The following is a 14,763-nucleotide window of genomic DNA, read 5'->3' on the forward strand; positions in this document are numbered from 1 at the left end:
TAGGCTGAAAAAAACAGACACACACTGAGGCAACTACAGTTGTAACATTACCTAATGTTGAGCTGGTTTAAGATTTAGAACATAAGAACCTTGTTAATAATGTGCTGGAAGCAAAGACTTAACAGTGGCAATTAAATATTTACTTTTGGAGAGAAAAGTTGTTTAAGCAAACTAAAAACATTTGCAAGAACAAGCTTTAGTGAAGAATGGACTAAAACAAAACATTACGCACTTCCAGCTTATGTTCCTTCTCTGCAAGGAATTCTTTTTGACATCGGAGAAAGTCCGACAACATTCGAGTTAGCTGTTTTCTATCATCTATTTCAGCTGCCAACCTGCCATTGTAATCCGCCAGCAACATACATGCATCATCTACCATTTTGGAAAGTTGCTCTCCAGACTCCTTATCTAAAAAGCAAGCAGAGAAAAACAAGTAAAGCATGATTTCATTATATACTGTTAAGATCTCAGAACAGCATTTCAGTTACTGGGACCCCAACCCTCACCTGTTATTCTGTCTAACAGGGACACATCTTGGACCTCTATAGGCAAAGAAGCTATTCTCTGATGAACTGCTGCATCCCCAGAGGCAGCGTTTTCTAGTTCTTGTAATGCTCTAATGAGATCTGTGGTCTGAAAGAAGCATGCAAGATTGAAAACTAGTTTAAATAAACAGATCCTAGTACAAAACAGTATTTCACAATAAGCTTATGGAATAAATTTGATGGTAATTTTAGCAACATTTATGATGTCAGCATAGCAATATTTTATCCCCTCTCAGACTGAAAATAAAACAAAGCCAAGCCATTACTTCTCAGAACACTGCAGTGTTCCTACTTTTAAAGGTCACCTTCCTAAAATAGATTTTTCATTTAAATTATTGATGTAAGACTACTTCTAAGTCTTACTTTTGACATTAGTGATTGTTTTACAGTACCTTTCATTTTACTATACATTTTTGACATTATTTTTCTTGTAGTTTTGCTTCACTACTGCATCAGACTAAATCAGTGCACTTCTTTTGGAAGTAGGGCTGATGTTCATAGAAGCCCAGATGTCTGTTACAGAGAAACATACTACATAGTGATTATGTGAGGGCAGTCATTCCTTGCCATAACAAAAAGCCTTTCGAGATGGGGCAGTACCATAAAAACCCCCACAAGAACTATAAAAGCCATAACAATGCAAGGTAGATAAGAACTTTCCTCAACCATCATGATTGCAACATTGAGAAATATTTTACTGATAAATTGACAACAACCTTATTCTAATACATGTGTTACTTGTTACCACCCTGGAAAACAATGAGAACTTGAAATACTGTGGAAACTAATGCTAAAATCCTGCTGTGGACAAGGCTGGATATAGAGTTAATACATTCTATTTTACTGTTAAACTAACTTAGGTCACAGCATGCTCCACGTGTAACATGAAGTACTGTGAAGGAGTTTCAAGTCTAGTCACCCTTGCTCAGAAACCGTACCTCATTAAAAAGAAAAGCAGAGACCATTAAAAAACAAGAGTAACTGAGAAAATCTGTATCAAACCATATGCAAACACAGAATTTTACAAACATGCTTTTACCTGAGGAGGGTCAGTGGGAGAACTTCGAGGTGAACAGTTATTTTCATCAACTTTTATCTGTTCATACGTGCGCTTCCTCACCTTTCTGTCTCCATCTAAATGAAAACAAACAGAGCAGTCAGGGAAATAATATTCCAAAGAAAAGACTGAATCTTCATACACACACAAAATACTTACACAAAGCTTGCCTAAGTTGTTCTAACACATCATTTTCATAAACAGACCTTTCTTCCCAGATAGAGAGCACTCGGCCAAGGTGTTTCTTACAACTCTCATCAGATTCACTGTTATGAGGAAAAAAGCAACAATCAGCACTAGGTGAAAGTATAGCACTGCTGTATCTTTCACAGAAGGACCGTGACATGCCTTAGCAATATCAAAGTATCAGAAGTCAATCTCAGAAAATAGCAAAATCACATTTTAAAGAAAATAAAGCAAAGACCAGTTCAATAAGTCTTAACAAGCACAAAAAAAGGGCCAGCACCCAATTCTCTCTCTGTTTGCTTGCTTGACCCATGAATCTGTAGGTGTGTAGCCCTATTACACAAACACTCCAAATAGGTTTGTGTTGCTTCAACAGCTGTGTACCATGTGAAAATACTTCTGTATCTACAGTCTAGCATCATCATACAACACGATGAATGGCTGCTGGGGAAAAACAAATCATACACCACCAGTAATGAAACACACCAAACTGTTATAGCACATAAAAAACAGACTGAAGACAAGTCTTAATTTAAGACACAGCTAACAGCTTTCTAAGGCAAAAGGGACTGAATGCAGATGAATTTACTATGCAACTTCATCTGACATCATTAAGACTATACGAGATCAAAAGAACACTGAATAAATTAAATTAACAAGACTTCCAAGTACAGAAATAGCACACAAGGACTAGCTGGGTCAGGAGAGATGCACTGAGGACTTCTCTAATACCCCTCAAATACAGTATGGTGAAGGACACTGCAGATAAGTTTACTGTACCTTGAAACATGCTTAAAAGCTTCCACTATTACCGGAGCAAAATCTTTTGTAAATTCTGGTCCTTTCCTTTTGCTGTTCTGTATGACATCGTTGGCCAAGTACAGGAATGTCAGCTTCCTATTTGGTTTTGCTAATAAAGAGAGTGATAAAAAAGAATAATTAGAAAACTTAGTTCCTCCAACTAATAGCTATTTATCCATATTTATGCTAAACACAAAACCCAGATCAAGTGTGTTTTTCCTATTCTCAATACTGCTTACAACATTTCACTCTGATTCTGTATTTTAAAATGTGAGAAGACTTTGGTCACCCCATTGGCTTTTCTCTCCCTTTTACTGTAACTCTGCTCAGATTCTTCCTCCTTCACAATATGACACAAGTTCCCTCTAGCACCATCTCCAAAAATAAACAGAAAACAACATGATACTCTGAAGTGTTCTTCAGCCCCCAACTATTTTCACATGTTTTCCTGAGCCCTATGTGATTTGTCTGTTTGGTAGCCTTCATGGATTTCTTCCAAGTACTTTAGCTTCCCTTTAAGCCTACATTTCTTACACCAATGAAGTCTTTTGACAGGGAGCTTCACAGACCCACAATCACTCATGTGAAGAACCTCCTCCTTTCAGTTTGAATTTCAGTCCTATATATAACCACCCCTCATTCTCATATTTGAGCAAACTGAACAATCAGTCCCTAGTCAATCTCTCCATATCATTCTGATACTTCCCTCCCTTATCGCCTAATCATTAAAACACTCACGTGTGTGCAGCAGTAATATTAAGAAAACATTTCCAAAAATCACTTTCAGGCTGCTGTAGTATCTCTCTTCTCCAAGCATCTCAAGCATTCTAGCCATTCCCATTAACGTCAAGTAAATTACAAGCTTCAAATTTACGAGTTGCTTTTGAAATCTATTCCATATTTTAAACATTCCTACTCAGGTATTTTAATTTTCCACCACACTTCATCTAATCTTCATTAGCCTACAGGTTTCTCAGAGCTGCAACTCTTATTGTTACACTTCTAACCTTGTATTAACACCAGAAAACTTTCAAGCTCCATTACCAACCACACAGTCTCAGTATGTATGCTCTGACTTTAAAAAAAAAGATTTCCCTTAAAAGACAAGATTTAAGTTTTTCTGTCCTTCTGAGGAAAGCAGCACTGTGGTAAAGCCAATCTAGGATCTCTTTAAACACATGCTCAGTTCCCAACATGATTTGATTTTGTTAATTTCCACTGCAACCTCTCAAACATGCAGAATCACCACCCTCACACAGAAGAAAATTCAATGCTGGTATGCCTCCATTCTAAGGAAATGCTTTTGAGAATAAATTTTGCACTACAGAAAGACTCCCCTGAAGGATTTATCCTTAGACTACTGAATTTTTCCCATCCTCTTGGACAGAAATATCCAACAAGTTAAGAGAGCTATGGATTAAGGAGAGGGTGAGGGGGAAACAACTGTGTTATAAGTAAAAATGCATCTATCAGAATCAAGACAAACTAAAAAGTGGCAAAAAAGAATTAGTTTGGAAGCGCTGGACACAAGGCGGATCTATTAAAAGTCTGCTCCAAACAATGAAGTCACTACATGCAAACACCCTGGAAATTAATCTATTTGAGTCAAAATGTGGCTAAAACAAAATGCAGACTTTATAAACTTATGCTACTTCATTTCTATGTTAAAAACTGACTCACACAAGCCAACACATCTCCTCCCTACTCTTTCAGGTAAATCACAGTTCTGACACATAGAAAGCTTTGAATTAGTCAGAGAATCTTATAAAACACATCTTGTCTCATGAGTGCACCAAAATGAACTAGTGTTTATTGAAGCTGACCGTGACCCCTACCTCCGTTTCTTAAATGAGCCCAGAATTAGGGCTCAAAATTTAATGAAGCAGACTGTTCCCTATACTATATCCTCTGAACTGCATGCATGATAGGTCCTTGTCCATCCATTTCACAGAAAAAGAATCATGTTTTAACCCTCAGTGATGCAACTCATTTGTGACAAACCAACTTCCTTGTTTCCAACAAGTAACTGGTAAAGACAGGAGATGTATGTAGTGCCATGAAGTCAGGTGATGTTGATTCTCACAAAGCCTTGACCATCTATTCACTACATTAAATAGATCCATATACCATGTTTGGAAAAAGCATGCCAAAACCCAGAAAGTCACTTTCAAGCTTATTTCCTCAAGTATTACCTCTTCAGCTTCCTATTGCATTTCAACAGAAACAAAGCTGCTCGTAACAATAAAAAACAAAAAATAAAAATAAAAAAAAAAACCCCTCAAAACACTATTAACTCTATCTGTGGCTTTGGTTAGAAATTCAACTAAAATTCTACCCTTCTGTTTGCAGAGAAAATGTGAAGTAACATTTAATTCCTCTTGCTGTAAGAATGCTCTGCAGAATTCCAAAGCTAAACATGTCGTCTGCTCTCAAGAAGTGTTCCTATCCTCTTCACAAATCTTCGGGAGTTACATAGTGGCCTGCTACCACTCTGCCTTACATATGAGGCTAAGGTGCACTGCAACATTTAGCAACTCAGGTTGACAACCATTAACTGAAAACCCACAAAGTGTTCTATCACTACTGTGACTGTAAATTAACTATGGAAGCCTGAAATACGAAATTAAATTCCAGACCAGACAGATCCGTTCTGGAAAAAATCATATCTTTAAAAAGTGTCTCTCTTCAGTAACAGTGATAACAGCTTTTCAACCCTGGGCTTTGATATACCTCAGAACACCAAAATGGATCAAAGAACAGCTACAGACTATTTTAAAAAGTGTCCTCAACACATGGCAAAGCTATTAGCAAAAGCACTCCTACTGTCAGAAGAAAGTGAAAGAAAAAATGAAAGATCTTAGGTTAAAGAATGATCTGAAAGGCACATACTGCCAAAGTATAGTGTTAGAAGTAGCTAGCCCACACTATATCTGGTACACTAACAGTACAGTCTGCAAACATAAAACTGCAAAGAAAGCATCCATGTCAGACTGAGTAAGAAGCTCTTGTGCAGTGTTCACATAACTCTTTTGCTTTTTTCAGTTTGATTACTACTTAGCCACCAAAGCAGCTCCCTGAAGCACTGGATTCTGAAATATTTTAACAGGTCAATGGTGTTGGTTGGCATAAAGGCCATATTAAGCACATTACTCTAAGCATCCATAGTAAGACTAACTAAGATTGGCACCTTGCAACTGAAACTAAGTCTGTGCCAAAAATGTTATCTGACATATTTAAATGCCAGTGAATATTCTTCAGGTATTCATGGTATTTAACCTGCAACTAGTGTAATCAGGCATCTACAGTGGACAGACTCAGGATTCTCATTATCAAGTCTTAGTTTTTGGCAAGCTATACTTGTTAGGAACAGGTATTTGTTAGTCCGACCTAGGCATTCCTGGTTCTCTACCAGTCCAGTATAAATGCCTTGACATTGTATGCTTGAAATCACAAAACTCAGAGAACTATAATGTTGATGAGCCACCACTTTAGTGGAGAAACTCTAGAATTTTACCTTGGAAGGCAGTAAGCAGGTTATCTTCACTGAGGTTAACTGTGGTAATCAAAGTCAGCATAATCCTATTCATCTTCTCCAGGTTTACCTCCTGGCATTGGAAATTGAGCTCCCATGAAGATTGCTAGAAACATGCCCATCAGTGTCATGCTCTTCTACACCTCTTCCCTAGAGCCGAGATGTACTTGCTGTCTTGGACACACAAGGATAAGGGATTTCACCTACATCCCACTACAACTGTATAGTCTATTGACCCATTTGAAAATCTTACGTCAGGTTTTCACCTTCTACAGGCCAGCTCTGCTACGAATGAAAATGTCATTTAACAAAAGGTTTTGAGAAAGTGAGCATGAGTAGGTTAAAATCCCGCAACAGTTATCAGCACCAAACAGGTTTTTTTTTTTTACTGAAGTTCTTTAACATGGATTCAAATAAAGATTTGGCTCAATTGTTTTTCAATTATATTAGTCTAAATATATACAGCAGAATATGAGTCTCAGCAACTTCCAAAATCCCTGGGACACTTCCTGTGTCATAGCACATTTCACACCTTCACAAGAGAAGTTAAATGACATCTCTGTAAACATCTGACAAGCTTTCAAGCTTTTTATTACAAGATCCAACTGATTTTAAGTAAAGCAGCACTGAAACTTGAGTGCAAGATCACTGACCTTTCACATTGAGAGCTAAATCTGAGTTTTTATGCAAGCTGATCAAGTGCAGCATCTTTGGTACCATGGTTGAAAGCAGTATCATGATGGTAAAAAGTCACTTGAGAGACTACCACCAGAAAGGACAATTCAAAGAAAATATAATCCATAAAAGGCATGTTGTACAACAAGTACCTCATCTTAAAATTCATTAACCTTCTGTTATGCAAAAGTTAAACTAAGTGTTCAACATTGCACTGTCACACGTTTCTCCTGGTGAAGTTTACCAAGGTTTAAGAACTGCTGTGTTTTCTCTTCAAAGACAGGAATGAGACTGCCTACAGAATGTGCGTTCAAGATTTGAGGGTCCAAGTGCCTTTGGAGGCTAGTAGACAAAAGAAACACAGCATACAGCCACTGCTGGGAAAGAGGCCATCAGCATCAAATTATCATGGGGATGTGAGAAACTTGGTCACAAACCAAGGAAACCATTCCAACATAATTACTCTGCAGAAGCTTCCCACTGCACTTAGTATATCTTGAATTACCTGAACACATGAAACAAAACAACTCCTTTCATTGCCTCACCTGGCTGGTACAATGCCAAGACGGATATAAATCCACAGCAATAACAGTTTTAGGATAGAAAAAATACACCACACCAGAGTATACCAAAGCAGAATGGTGAAACATAGGCAGGTACAAGTAAGATACCAGGACACAAGCGGTACAACAATAAATTAATACAGATTTGTACACACTGCATTCTTTCAAGACTAACACTAGAGAGTCAACTACTCAGGCTGGATTACACAACCTAAATATGACTATTTTAAGTGAGAGATTCTGACATTGCTAATGTGTTGCTCCTGATTGTAGGTAATTTATAAATCATTATGTAGTAAATACATTTCTCTAACTTGACTTAACAACTCACATTCACCTGAAGTTTTGCCTGCTGTTGGTTGATCTCCAAACCTTTTTGCATAGATGAGAAGATTCATGTGGGAAGGAAGCACAAGCACCTTCGTCTTAAGTATCTTACTGGCCTTCCCAAGAATACCTACTAACCAGTGAAATCAGTAAGCTAAGGTTTTGTTTCTTCTAAATGTTTCTTTTTAAAAGAAAACCAAATCTATTTATTCTCTCAGGTGTATCACATTGGCCAATGACACTATACCACCAATATGTAAAATAATCTACAACCACCAATAAAGAAAGATTCCTTCTCTTGGCAGAAAACCTGCAGTACATAGTAGAGAAAATAACTGCTTTAAATCAGGAACTTGTTTCCTGAAATCCACTTCACATCTGCAGAGCAATACATTTCCACTACTTTTGGTTGGGGTTCTGCTCCAACGCAGTTAACTGAGTATCAGAGTAATTCAGATGTAGTACAACTTTCAAATCTGGTTTCAATGTTGCTAGATCTTCTCAATTTGCCTACTAAGAACTTCCATCTTTCAATTTTCAGCAGCACTGAGCAACTGTCACAACAGCCACCAGCTTCAGAAAAATGTATTGCATCAATGCCAATGGCTATAATGACTGAGGACACAAACAATAGTGTTATGTCCCAGCAGCAGCAGTTGTAGACAAACAGCCATGAATAAGCAAAAACAGTCACTTCTTATACCACTGAATGACTTCAACACCTGGAAACCAAGAAAAAGTTCAAGCATAATAAACTGGAACAGCAGGTAAACTGGCAGGGTTGAGCGCTAAAAATATGTCCCTCCATAGCAGCCCACATGTACATGACTTTGGATGTCTTAAAGACAATACCATGGCTCTGCTAACCTGGATAAGCTTTGCAGTGAAGACAGTGTGACAGAGGTGCAGTGACAGATGACAGCCAAAACAAGAGGTCAAGTGATTAGGGAGGGGCAGGTTCAGCATCTGTTTCTGAGACTGACTAATCAATGAGATGCCATGTCAAGCTCTGAGGAAACAGATACCTGAATCTGAAATTACGTTTAAAGATACAAGACAACAACTATTAAAATATCACTAGGTCATAAACACCTAACAAGTGACAGGACTGGACCTGGAAAAGCTAACAGAAAATTAGGTGACAGGAAAAGAAGATAGTACAGAAAAATGACTGGAGTTAAAATTCAGAAGTCCCATACTACCAAACTCAAATACTTAGTAATTTTACTTTTTTTCTTTTTAAAAAGAACATGCTTTAACCCAGTACAACAAATACCACATGGAGCCTACTGAACAAGCACTTACTATTCATCCTTGAAGGCTGATGCTTTGAACTATGGAATTGAAATTTTTAATTTCAAAACACACAAACAACAAACTCCTACAGCTGTGGGGTATCCTAAAACCAGGGATTAAGAGATGTATCCAAGAGAACATACCTGTTTTGCAAATAACAAAGAATATGTCTTAACAGCCTCCATCTCAGAAAAGCCTCTTCAAGGGGGCTCCTAAGTGTTTTCTCAGTGGCTGCAAGCTTACAAAACAAAATTGCATGTATAATGCCACTACTTAGTAAAAAAACAAAAAAATACAAAAAAACCCCAACAAAGCAAAAAGGAAATAAAACACCAACCCTCTAAGTCAATCCTTTTATGTATACACAAAATTAAATAGCTTTAGCAGGCCCACTAGGTGCATTTTGGGAATGACTGATGTATTCACATTACAGTTATTAATTAGTACTGCTTAAGTACTTAAATACTGAGTAAAGCTTACAACTAGCAAGTAATTAACTATTTAACTTCAAGTGTTACATTTCATACATCTGAAATCTAGCTGAAACAGGATCTTTTTCCTCAGTGCACGCTTTCCAAGCCTTTGCGAAGTTCTCCCTAACTCTCACTCAAAAGGTCTCTGTAAAATAGTTAGGTTATGGAGCAACATTATCACAAAACATATTCACAAAAGTTACTCTGAAGCAATCATGAAGCTGCCATACCACAAGAAAGAAACCCCATTCTTCTCTAGAATAAAAATCCAAACTGCATGAGATTCTCATTTTACTAAGACATTTAGTACAAATGTAGAAATAGGCTCCCCACCAAATTATTTATTCCATAAGTCAACTATGAAATTCGAAAGAATGCAGACTCATGATCAGCATAAGCCAGTGCTAATACAGGCTGCAACCTACAGGGAAGATACTATCCTCACAGTTTCCTTTGTGCCAACACCAGCTTTCCATCAGGGAAATCATCTATTTCAAAACTAATTACTGGGTTTTCATCAGCAGCACAGCACAAGATACTGTCAGCAAAAAAAGCATCAGAAATATTTAAGGACATAGCTAGCCAACAGCAGACTGGAAAAGGAGCTGTTCTGTTGTCACTGTAGACCTCTGCTTATCTGTCAAAACAGGAGAAATCTTTGTTATTTCATTACAGTTGTATCTTAAGTTAAAGGCATTCTATTAATCTTTTCTCATCATTTTACTCATCAATAAACAAAAGATCAACAAACTACAAAATCTATTCTCCACCAATCATAATAATAGAAAGTGAGGAAAAAAACCCCACTATATACACTAAAATGCAGAGTACCTTGAGTGGCACCTGAGTGGTTTTGCACAGACGCATAATCAGGAATACTTAATACCATCAGCTCTGCCACAGCCCCACCCTTATGGCACCGTTCACCCATGCATTTTTCATTAGCACATATTTGAGGTCAGTCATCAAACAGAACATCCCTATACTCAGTCTCTCGAAGCATATAATATGCAACTCCTGATCTAATTTCATCAAACTACTAGCGTATAAGATGACACCCTTTCCTTATGTATTTGTGCGTCTGGAGAATTCAGAGTTATCAGTACTTTCACAATACAGTGAATTCTAGAATACCTTATACTAGCTTTCTTCCAATATTTTATTCTTTCTAAGAAGGACCCCATGAATTCTGCGTGCTAGTACTTTAGGAGCTAAATATAAGCGTTATGGTAGTATTAGGAAAAAAGCATATATGCATACTCCTTCAGTAATCAGAGTTACATCAACTGTATTGATGCAACCCTAGCAACACTGGAATTCAGCAAGACAAACCCAGTACAACTGCTCCAAGTTACGACAAAGACATGCAAGTTTTGACCATTCTCCAAGTTTACATCTAGGTGCAAGAATTCACCAAGAGAATCAGTGAAAGTTCAACTGTAGATGAAGGTTTATGAAACAGATGATCTGTAGAGGTGCCCTAATATAGGTCCTGAATACAATCAATCAATCCAAGTAAACAGAAGGTGACTAAAATTTTATGTTGCCCAAGTTATACACACATTTGAAAAGCTGCCTGTTCACCTCCAACATAATACAAAGACAACGACTATTTTAAAAATAAAAGAGTCAGAACTAAATATGTAGGAAAAAGAGAGCTGTGATCCTAGCACTTGTTCTCATGAATAACTAAAGACATCTTCAGAAAGGTTCGTGCAAGCTGATCTGAATCAAGGGATCTTTTTATTTAGCACGAGAAAATGTAGTATCACACTATTGTTTTCAACTTGGTTATACAATGTTCCATGAGCCCAAAAGGGAGTAGGCTGGAAGGAAGGTCTGGAGACAGAGGCGACAATAAAAAACAAATACAATGAAAGGAAATAAAATTTAGAAAGGCAAGGTGCAATTTTCAGTTTTAGCACACTACCAACTAGCAAAACCAGCAGACAGTGCCAATAATTTTTGTGTTCATATTCCCCAAACAGAGATCATTTTCCTCTCAGGTAGGAGGGAAATCATATTTCTACCATTTGGCTGGTGGGTAAGTCAGAAACCCTAAACTTACTCTATGACCTCATTGCCAGCGTTCTGCTTTGTGATGTTTCATGCAAGTCGCTTCACCACAGCATACTGGTTTTCCTTCTCATTTTCCACATGCTTTCTGCTTAGACCACTAAATCCACCCTTTGGGGATTAGGGACCATTTTACAATTACGTGCTGCAATTAGCAAAGAGTTAGTACCGGGTCACTGTAAGCTAACATTTATGATGCTCAGGTACTATTTATCAGAGATGAAAAATTAAAAGACATCCTGTGTATATTAACTATGCCAGCTTCGAAATGAAGTGGCAGAGGAACATAGGAAAGAAGCACCAGGCCTAAAAGCCCAGTAGGAAAGGTGCAGGACCTTGAAAGCAACTAGGTCGCTCCTACCTGACACAGAGTATCAATGGTTTCTACAGACCCTTGAAGGCTGGCTTCCAAAAAGAGGTCACCAGAAAAATCTTACTCTGCAGCAGCAAAAGCTGGATGACAACTTCAACAAGCTGCAGAGGAAAATAATTATAGCAGCTATACTCATCCAAAGCTCAAAACAGGCTTAAAAGTGGAAGCCAGACATTGAAAGCTGAGAGAAAGCAAAGCATTCTCATGACTTCTTAAGATTGTTATCCTTACCTCTCAAGGCCACCTTAGAACGTGTAAGCCATATTTCATAGAATCATAGAATGGTCTGGGTTGGAAAGATCCCCGCCATAGGCAGGGACATCTTCCACTACACCACGTCACCCTGGGCTCCGTCCAGCCTGGCCTTGAACACCGCCAGGGTTAGAGCATTTATCATTTCTTTGTTCCAGTGCCTCACCACCCTCACCGTAAAAAACTTTTTCCTTATATCAAACTTGAACTTCCCCTGTTGAAGTTTCAAACATTTCATTTCTCCAATTAGTTGAACAGCACAACAGGCAAATTATGCTAACACTAAAGTTAAGGACTGACCATTAGTATGACAGATTATTATAAACTGGTATTGTGCATGTTAATTAAGATGAGGAACCAAAACTCTGGCTTTGTTCCAATTAGTTCAAGATGCCTTTCTGATATCATTCAAAACACCAAACAGCCAAGCTGGTTGTTTAGAAGGCCCAGAAACATAAAATGTTTCAGATGCAGATGGGAGATCATTCCTCAGAACAAGAAAGCAAGCTTGCAACAAAGTGAAAATGAGCCACGTGAAAACCTACAGAGTTCATAGGAACATAGCTCCATATTATACTGTACAGTTTAGTATTACTTCATACACAAGATATTTATTTTAAGGGTAGTTCATTTGCTATGAAGTTATGCCCCCTAACCAAGAGGTCACTGTGATCCAGCCATGCACTCTTTGTATTCCATTACACATCATTTCTGCAAATCAGCTATTCCTCTTAGTTTTGAGAAACTGAGTGGTTCCTCTTCTTTAAGTCCTGTAACAGCTTAATGCTATTTTCCCTCTCCACTTGAAAACCTAGCCTTCTACTTTCCCCATTAAAGAGCGACATATTAATGGAGCTCCAAAGGAAGCTACTGTAAAACTGTAACGCTTCCTATAGCAAAGTAGAATTCTAGCAAGAGACTTTTCTTTTTCTTGGATGAGACAACTTAAGATCATATAATTTTCCAATCAGGTCAAGTAAACCTTCACATGCCATTTCTGCCTTTCAGTCCCTGAACCACTACCTATAGCTGTAAGTTCTTTCATACTAAAAAGAAAGCCAAATAAGAGTCTAAGTCTGCACACTCAACATCAGATACACAACACTGCTAAAGAAACACACATTTCTGTTATGCCAATATTCATATTAGCCATCTGGCAAAGCCAGGAAGTAAAAACTACTTTGGACACATTAAATTGGTCTTTCCCCAGAATATTCCCATCCTCAGCTGCCCTACAAGAATAGCTGCTGGCATAAGTGGACAAAGCCACCGTGTCAGGAAACTCAAGTGGTATTACCATCATTATAGGTGACGAAATACAGGGCCTAGGAAGGGTGATCTTGAAGAGCCATAACTACCAGTATTAATACAAAAAGCCTTAAGCCCTGTGCTTGCCTCCTTCCTTCCTTTCCTTTTCCCACTTCCCATAAAAAAAGGGAGTAAAACACGAGAAGGGGCCTCCTCAGAGGCATCCCACTGAAGGTGGAATGGGAAGGAGAAAAGAGAAGCCAGGGAAGTGGAGAAAAAAAGAGGGATGAGAAGCGCCTCCCATCCCACAGTCATCGCGACACTGAGACGCGGGGCCCAACATTTGCCCCGGCAGCTCCGTTCCCCCAGGCGCCGGGGCGGGCCGGACCGCCCTCTTTTCCCTCCCTCCTCCCCGGCTCGACAGGCCGCGGAGCCCTACCTCAGCAGCCGCACACTCGAGGGTGGCCTCCTCCCGCCGCGGCCACCGCCCCCCCCCCCGAGGAAGGCCGCACCCGGCACCCGAGGGCGGAGCAAGGCCCGGCAGGGTGGCGGCGGCCGTGCCAGGCTCACCTTTGCGCAGCTCCCGCTCCCACACGCTGACGATGAGCGCAGAGTGCTTGCGGTGGTGGATGAGCCACAGGCTCAGGGTCTGCACGCTCTGCTGCGAGTTGCTCAGCTCCGACAGTTTCCGCTCCAGTGCCGCTTCCGAGAACGCCGACATAGCCGGGCCGCGCTCGGCTCCGCTCGACTCAGCCTCGCTGCCGCCGCCGCCCCCACCGGCCCGGGTCGGCCGCACTCAGTCTCCGCCTCTACACCCCAGCAGGGGAGGAGCCGCAGGAGCCCCGTCCCTTCCCGCCTCGCCGGCCGCCACTTCCGCGCTCCCCGGCAGCCCGCCGCGAACAAAATGGCGCCGGCCGAACCTCCCGGAGAGCCTCCCAGCCCGGCCCCGCTCCGCCACGCCCTCCTTCTCCTCCTTCCCTCACTTCCGGTAGAGGCCCACAGCGAGGCGGAGCGGGGCCGGGGTGGGGCTTGCAGCGGCTCCGCCTCTCGCGTCCCTCCGAGCAGGCTCCGGGCGGCTCCTGGGCGCGGGCGTGGGGTGCGCTCCGCCTGAGGTAGCTGGGCAGCGACCGCGCAGTGCTTCCCTTGGTGGCTTGCCGTAGCATTCGCTCGCCAGCCGGGCTCCCTTCAGGCCTGTAGGTGCCAACCGAGCCTTACAAGTGCCTTTGGAGAGGCTTCCCACTGAGCTCTTGGAAGCCGTAGGATGTGCAGAGCAGAAGCAGGCTTATGGGGCAGTGCTGCAACAGTCCAGATATATCAACATGTTGCTCTGGGAAATAACATAAAAAAAACAGACAGAAA

General features: G+C 40.3%; 1 protein-coding gene across 5 annotated transcripts in view; it reads right to left on the bottom strand.

Moving 5' to 3' along the window:
* The window catches only part of RPRD1A (regulation of nuclear pre-mRNA domain containing 1A), a 45,169-nt gene extending 30,784 nt beyond the window's left edge, over positions 1-14,385 (bottom strand). For 3 of the 5 annotated variants that reach the window (XM_030474545.1, XM_030474716.1, XM_030474802.1), the window contains exons 1-6: positions 13,975-14,366; positions 2,569-2,698; positions 1,762-1,868; positions 1,585-1,679; positions 507-633; positions 233-408 (exon numbers count right to left, since the gene is read on the bottom strand). In XM_030474545.1, coding sequence (XP_030330405.1) covers positions 233-408; positions 507-633; positions 1,585-1,679; positions 1,762-1,868; positions 2,569-2,698; positions 13,975-14,125 — 786 coding nt within the window. In that variant the 5' untranslated portion in view covers positions 14,126-14,366. Of the gene's footprint in view, positions 1-232; positions 409-506; positions 634-1,584; positions 1,680-1,761; positions 1,869-2,568; positions 2,699-13,974 lie in introns of all 5 variants that reach the window. The other 2 variants (XM_030474627.1, XM_030474874.1) reach the window with 2 other exon arrangements.
* Positions 14,386-14,763: the final 378 nt, after the last annotated feature.

The sequence above is a fragment of the Strigops habroptila genome, chromosome 1 (genome assembly GCF_004027225.2).
Source record: "Strigops habroptila isolate Jane chromosome 1, bStrHab1.2.pri, whole genome shotgun sequence".
NCBI classification, from domain to species: domain Eukaryota; kingdom Metazoa; phylum Chordata; class Aves; order Psittaciformes; family Psittacidae; genus Strigops; species Strigops habroptila.